The sequence below is a fragment of the Hyperoodon ampullatus genome, assembly GCF_949752795.1.
Source record: "Hyperoodon ampullatus genome assembly, chromosome: 18".
Taxonomy (NCBI): domain Eukaryota; kingdom Metazoa; phylum Chordata; class Mammalia; order Artiodactyla; family Ziphiidae; genus Hyperoodon; species Hyperoodon ampullatus.
The window spans coordinates 44,704,971-44,712,672 of NC_136931.1; the positions used below are offsets into that span (position 1 = coordinate 44,704,971).

At 42.0% G+C, this 7,702-nt stretch overlaps 1 protein-coding gene across 1 annotated transcript; it reads left to right on the forward strand.

Annotated features, from left to right (window-relative positions):
- The first annotated feature begins 429 nt into the window (after positions 1–429).
- On the forward strand, positions 430–7,038 carry PDCD5 (programmed cell death 5). The gene is made up of 6 exons (XM_079723809.1): positions 430–558; positions 1,472–1,509; positions 3,954–4,015; positions 5,470–5,561; positions 6,477–6,548; positions 6,854–7,038. The coding sequence occupies exons 1-6, from the start codon at positions 493–495 to the stop codon at positions 6,899–6,901; spliced, it is 378 nt and encodes a 125-aa protein (XP_079579935.1). The 5' UTR covers positions 430–492; the 3' UTR covers positions 6,902–7,038.
- Positions 7,039–7,702: the final 664 nt, after the last annotated feature.

Sequence of the window (7,702 nt, forward strand, 5' to 3'; positions counted from 1 at the left end):
CATCACCACCATCCAGTTTTAGAACATTTCCATCACTCCACTTAGCGTTTCTAAGCGCCCGGATCCTCATCTGTAAATGAAGATAACATGAGGCTAGCACATTACAGACCACCAACAAATTTTACCTGTTATTATACTTGTTGAGGATGGCCTGTTTCTAGGTTACTATCTTTTCCCATACGCAGCCATATCTTTGCCCGGCTGGCGGCCGCGAGCGCAGAGAACAGATTTGCAGCCGAGAGGTGGAACCGAAGTCCGGAAGGCTCCGCGCAGCGGTTCTGCCCCGCAAGCCGCGGCCAGCGATCGCGGAATCGGGCCTCTCCCCGCACCCTGGCTGGGGCGCGCGGCGCGGCTCCGGGCTGGATTGGTGATGCCTGGGAGCTGCGGGCGCCTGCGCAGTGGGGAGGGCGGCGGGCGCGTTGAGGGGGCTGCCAGCGGTCTCTCGAGTGGGCTGGAGCGTGGCCGCAGCTGCTCTCTCCGGACGGCCGTACCATGGCGGAGGAGGAGCTCGAGGCGCTGAGGAAGCACAGGCTGGCCGAGCTGCAGGCGAAGCACGGGGTGAGCGCCCCCGCCCCTTTGCCAGGCCCGTCCTCTGAGGGGCGCCGCGTTCACCCGAGGTGGAGGGCGCGGCCCCGGGCGGAGGCTCCAGGCGCCGACGCCCCAACTCTCCCCGCGGCCGAGGACCCCGCCTCCGCCGCCGGCGGCCTCCTGGTCGCTTCTGAGCTGGCTCGGTCCCTCTCCCCGCCGCGCGGGGTCTCGGGCGGCCAGCGGACCACGTGCTGCCCCGGGCGGGTCGGGCGCGGGCCTCTCCCGGGCAGGGGCTGGTTCTCGTCCGGGCAGGCATTGGTCCCAAACAGAATTCTCAGCCCCTCTGGTCTCTCGGTGCCTTTAGCTCGTGGATCTAGCCTGCTTCGACTAGCATTCCTGCCGAATGTTTTTTAGAATTTAATTGTTCTGACCCAAGGGTCTGCTGTGTGCCAGGTGCTGAGGGTACAGCGGGGAACATCGCCTGATGGAGTTGACAGTCCCGGGGAGGGCCAGGCACTAAACTAATCCCGTAGATAAAACGCCCAAGTAAGGGCTTTACTGCAAAGAGGAAGGGAGTAACGTGTTAGGGGTGGAGCGGGATGGTCTGGAAGGAGGGCTGTTTGAATCTTCAGCGTCCTACCGAAGCACATTTTCTTTTACAGAAATTATTCTTACCACGTAAAACACGGTTTTGTAGAGCAAGGACTCTTCTCCCTAATGGTTGTTTGTATTCTAAAACATTCTCTTAGATTGTGACTTTAGAAGCTTATCAAAACGTTGTAGTAAGTGGAAACTATCAGTTTGAGTTTTGTGAGGCCCGGCTTTTAATTATTTGGTAAGCCGTCTCTACCACTGCAGGAGCCTGTTAGGTATCAGAAAGAAAATAGGAGTTCCTGTTTTTTTTCCTCTGTGAAATTACTAAAAGATAAAATTGTTTTTTCAGGACCCTGGCGATGTAGCACAACAGGAAGCAAAGCAAAGGTACGGGCTGGAACTCTGAACTGTTTTTTGTTTTTAATGTAGTGGCTCTTTTGTTTAAATTAAGGAGTCCTTGACATACGACGTAAGTTTCAGGTGTACAGCATAATTCCATATTTGTACATATTGTGAAATGATCCGCACAATAGGTCTAGTTGACATCCATCACCACACATACTTACAAACTTTTTTTTCTCGTGATGAGAACTTCTAAGATCTACTCTGTTGGCAACTTTCAGACATGCAATACAGTATTATTAACTATAGTCACCATGCTGGACATTCATCCCCATGATTTATGTATAACTGGACGTTTATACTTTTCTGATAATCTTCACTCATTTGTCCCACCTCCCAACACCGATCTCTTGGTCTGTTCTCTGTGTCTGTGGGAACTCTGAACTTTTTTTGAAGGATGGTTTCATGCAATTTTTTTTTTTTTTTTTACTTTAGTCACCTTAATAGGTGTGTGACTCTTAAAGATCTTCCTGGCATAGTGATTCTTCCAGAAATCATCATCACTGTTTGTTATTATGTTTGTTAAATAAACATGTATGGAACCCCACAGCACTTATTACTTTGTATTACAATTACTGATAGATGTTTCTCTGCTAAACTGTGATTACCTTAAAACCAACATAATCATAGGACTTACCTCACAGGTATGTGGTGAGGACTGCAGGGGTGCAGTGCTTCACATTTAGTAAGTGCTCGATAGTATTAACTATCATTCTATTCTCAATGTTATTTTATCCCAGAATATCACAGAGCACCTCACACTTGGCAGGTTTATTGAATGAATGCCTAGTTACCCCATCATGCTACCTTTTTTTCTAACTGATTAAAAAAAAAAACACATAAGATAAAATTTACCATCTTAACTCTTTCTAAAAGTATAATTCAGTCATATGAACTATGTTCTCATTGTTGTGCAACAAATCTCTAGAACTTTTTCATCTTGCCAGTCTGGAGGCCTATTAAACTCCCCATGCCGCCCCCCCGGCCCCGCCATACCTCCCAGGGCTACCTTTTAACTCATTCATTCATCCAGCAAATACTGAGCACCTGCTCTCGGTCAGGCACTGTGTTGTGTCTACAGAGATAGGCAAGGTGGAGAAGGTTCCTGCCCTTACGTAGCTTACATTAGAGGGAGAAGACAGATGGTAAGCACCTGGGATAGTGCTAAGAAGAAAATAAAACTGCGTGAATTTCACTGATTATAAGATGTGCATTTTTTTCACATTCTAACATATCTGACATTCGAATGTGTCTCATAATTGATTGCTCTTGTCCTGGATTCTTCCAAAGAGGATTTACTCTTGCTTCTGCCATCACGTGGGTCATTTCTAACCTGAGGCCTCTTAAAATTCACTGCTTGAGGTTCCCCCTTTCTCCACACTGGTGCTGTGAATTCAGACAGCAAACCTGCAAGACTACAGCTTGAAGTTCAAATTCTCAGAGACACTTTTTTCTTCCTCCACTCAGGGCCAAGGTCATTGCACGCACACTTCCTTGCTGTTCCTTTCTGCATAGCGGGTTTATTTCTTGTTTACCGTGTATTGAGGATGTTGCTCTGGGATGATACCCCAGCTTTGAGTGAGGGTCTCCTATTAGACACCTCATCTAGGGTGTTTTTCATTCTTGGAGATAGAGAATACCATGGTGTGTTTTCTACTCTGTGGCCTCTTAGATTTAGTGAAATGTAGTAATAGTTCGTGGCAGGGTTGAAGTACTCAGGAGTGATAAGGAAATGGCCTATGGAAGTGGGCTTCAGTCTGTGTTCCATGAACCCCAGGGCTCCTCAGATGGGGGCAATTAGTAGGCACAGCCAGCCCGAGCTCCCCTTCAAATTCAGCCAAAGAATCTCTGCTTTTGTCTGTGTTACGTATTAAGTTCCTTGAAGGGCTTCATTTGAAAAACAATTTCTGCTTAAAAAAAGTTTGAAACCACTGTCCTGTGAACTTGAAATAGTTCCTACTTGGATAGGTAGGAGGATGCAAGGATAGAAACAGTTATAATTTAACTCCCCTCCCAACCCAAAAACTAGAACTGAGAGTCTGGAAATATGGGATCTGGTCCTACCTTGGCCACAGTTACCTGTGTCTCCTTAACATTGCCTCCGTGGACCTCAGCTTCTTTTATCTCTAAGAAAATTACAGGGATTAATCACTTGGTCCTTGTAATTGCCTGAAATCTCACTATAAATTTCTAGCACCTCTCACACACTAGGTACTTAATAAATGTTTATAATCGTGGTTGAACTGAAACTCCACTCTGATTAGGAAAATGTGAAGTTTTACCTTTCAACCTCACAAAATATAAAGATATACACTCACAAAATATAATGCTGGCCTTTGAGTGTAAGAGTGGATTCGTTACAACTTTCTGTGTTCAATAGGAATGCTGACAACTTAGTTCTAATTTTGCTTGACCTGTTTTTGTTGTAGGGAAGCAGAAATGAGGAACAGTATCTTAGCCCAAGTTCTGGATCAGTCAGCCCGGGCCCGATGTAAGCATCTTCAGTTTGCTTTAAGTTATTTCCATAAAATTGGCTTGAGTTATTTGAATGGGGAGATATATATGAAATTATTGCTATCTCTAGATTAAATATTTGTTTAACCTTAAAACGTGAGATACAGATTATTTGTAAGAAATGTTAAGTTTATAAACCTAAAGAAATGTACTTAAATCATTATTAGAAGTACCAGCTCCATTCTCTCCTACCAATGAGATGATCTCCAAGTGCATACAGTCGGCCCTCTGTATCCGTGGAGTCAGAATCCACAAATTCAGAGGGCTGATAGTACTACACCATTTTCATATAAGGGCTTGAGCATCCTTGGATTTTGACATCCTCAGGGGGTCCTTGCAGGTACGAAGGGACGACTGTATTAGGTAAAATTTATAGGAAACAACTCTTAAATCGAGTCAGTCACAAAATGTTGCTGGTAGTTGACACGGGTGATTGGGGGCTCTGGTTTATTGTACAGGCAGACCTTGGGGGATATTGCAGCTTTGCTTCCTGACCACCACAGTATAGCGAGTCATAGAAATTTTTTAGTTTCCCAACGCATATAAAAGTTAAGTTTATACTATACTGTAGTCTATTAAAGTGTGCAATAGCCTTATGTCTAAAAAAACAGTGTACCTACCTTAATTAAAAAATACCTTATTGCAAAAAAAAAACCTTATTGCTAAAAAATGTTAATCATCATCTGAGCCTTCAGCAAATCATGATCTTTTTGCAATAACATCAAAAATCATTGATCACAGATCACCATAACATATATAAGAATAATAATAGTTCAAAAATATTGTGAGAATTACCAAAATGTGACACAAAGACATGAAGTGAGCAAATGCTATTGGAAAAATGATGCCAATAGACCTGCTCCAAGCTGGGTTGCCACAAACCTTCATTTGTGAAAAACACAGTATCTGTAAAGCTCAATAAAATGAGATATGCCTGTATTCTTCATTTTAGTGTATGTTTTTTCATTATAAAATTTTTCATAAAAGCCATGTAGAAAAACATATTAAATGATCCATCAGAATGAACCAGTATCTTCTGTATTGTAACTTGAAGCCCAGCTTAGAAGAGGCAGGCTTAGATGAATCACTGTGATTATATATGTGTAGTAATATATAAATTGCTTTTCAGAGGGCAATAGTGCATTTTTTTTTAAGCATGGAGCTTAGAATCTGAGGACCCAAGTTTAATCTTGGCTCTGCCAGGACCTCTGTGTGGTCTTAACTGAGATTGACAGCTGAACTCAAGTTTTCCTCGTTTTTAAGAGGAGTAACAATAGCATCTGCCTTATCTACCTTGCTAGTCTCAAGACATGAATAAGTCTGAAGGGCTTTGGAAATGTCAGTGCTTAGTTTCAAGGTATAATATAAGTGCATTTAGTTCTGACTTCTTTTTGTGTGTGTGTATATAGATTTTGTTTTTTTCCTTTTTAGTAAGTAACTTAGCACTTGTAAAGCCTGAGAAAACTAAAGCAGTAGAGAATTACCTTATACAGATGGCACGGTATGGACAACTAAGTGGGAAGGTAAGCTTGATCTGCCTTGAGGCAGTTTTAACCTATTGTTACCTACTTTATCAAAACATTTTCAGAAGGTCAATTTTATCTCTTTCTGGTTGCAGAATGCTTATTGAAGCAATTTTTAAAGGAGAGAATAGTTGTATCTACCATCATTCCTAAAAGATAACTAATTGTCTTTTCTAAAATCCTCCGCTTCTTTCCTTTTCTGACATCGCTATGGAACCAGTGACCGTTAGGGTCAGCTAGCCTAAATTGCTTCTACACTGGAAACAAGGTTTGTCAATAATACTAATTAAAACAGGTAAAGTTACGCTTGTTTTGCAAATGAAGAGGTGCTAAAATTCCTGGTTATTATGTACGTTGCTGTAATGCCATGATGGGTATATTCTGCATCCCCGACCTTGCTTCAAGACCCAGATGAGCCCCATCTGCACTGGGAAGCCCTCTGCCGCCACCACAGCCTACAGGGGTCAGCCCGCCCTGAACCCCTTACACTGAGAATGTGTGTGGAAGAGACGACGACTGCTTCATCTTTTTTGAGTGACTCGTCTCCTGCTTTTAAGCTTCTCAAGGTTTCAGGGGCAGAGATGGTGTATCTCTGTCCCTGACACTTAACACAGTGGTGTAGGTGGTTGTCATTGTCTGCCAGTGGTGATGAAGGTGTTCTTAAGTACCTGTTAATTTTGTATTTTTCGAGGAAGCTAACTGATGGATACTTTTCCTCCCTCAAATGAAGACTAGCAGAGCAGATTTTATGTGGAACTTAAACCAAGAGTTATAGCCAGTGGCTTCAGCCCGCTGTCCCACTCTCCTTCCCTCTTGACCTCTACCCTCGCACCCCGGAAGGACTAAAACCATTCAGTCTGCTGAGGTCAATTCTTTGTTTTAAAAAAATACTGTTTTTCTCTGTGGTTATCCTAGGTATCAGAACAAGGCTTAATAGAAATCCTCGAAAAAGTAAGCCAACAAACAGAAAAGAAAACAACAGTTAAAGTAAGTTTCCCCAAATGCACATGGCAAAAGAAAGATTGATATTTTAAATAAGCGTTGCATCTGCATGTACTGTATCAAACATGTTTCAGCCCATAGACATTTTCATTTTATAACACAGGGAAGTTTGGGGAGAAAGGCTGCATATATTGAGGGCCTAATTTTCACGGCTCCTCTATTGTTTTGAAACACTAAGTTGTTTTCAAGACAGAAATGTCTCCCTGTAGTAGGTAAAAATTTGTGTTCTCAGAAAATCTGAGTTATGCTTTGTGAAACATGTTATGATACTCATTTAATTTTCCCCCCAGTTCAGCAGAAGAAAAGTAATGGACTCTGATGAAGATGACGATTATTGAATTTAAGACGTCTAGAGACTGGAACTTAATGGAGCAATTCTAGGACAGATAACACTTGGCTGAAGTTTAAGATCTTGATGGGATGTTTACTTTGTTTACTGTCTATATGCCTTTTAAAAATAAACTTGTTATGCAAAATAAAACAATTTGGACAGACCTGTTTTAAAACCATAGCAAAATGAACAGAAGACCTGCATTTTCAGTTTTATCCTTTCCTATCAAAAGCTTTTGAACATGTGTAGCAGCATGAATATATCCTTTGTAATTGTGACATTAGTGTTAGGTGGGAAAATGGCCTTAGCAGAAATAGAAGCTGCTCAATCATCTTCAGTAAAAAGAAAATAGCAGTGTCCAGTAACATCATGGGATTTAAGACTCATGGATTAAGCTGAGTCAACTTTAGTATTTCTAAGACATAGGTTCTGAAAGCAGGTAAGCTATTTTTCTTCCTGAAGATAGTACTTACGTTTAATGTGGGAAAATTCCTAGCTTCGGTTTCATTTATAATATGCTTTGCAAAGGCATTGAGACTAAATTATCTAACAAATATGACCCCTATCCAAACAACCTCTGTAACTAGAGGATACATCCATGGGAAAACAATTACCAAAATAACTGAGACATGCTGGTAATAATACTTCAACACTAGTAAACATGTTTGTAAGAGAAATGATTTCTAAATGATTCAGATCCAGTTGAGACAGTTTAGTGGTTAAACATTTTGGTAGAAATGTTCTGGGTCTTCACTGATTAAGGTTGCAGGTAACTTAAAGCAAATGTCATTCCTTGGGAGTTCCCTGG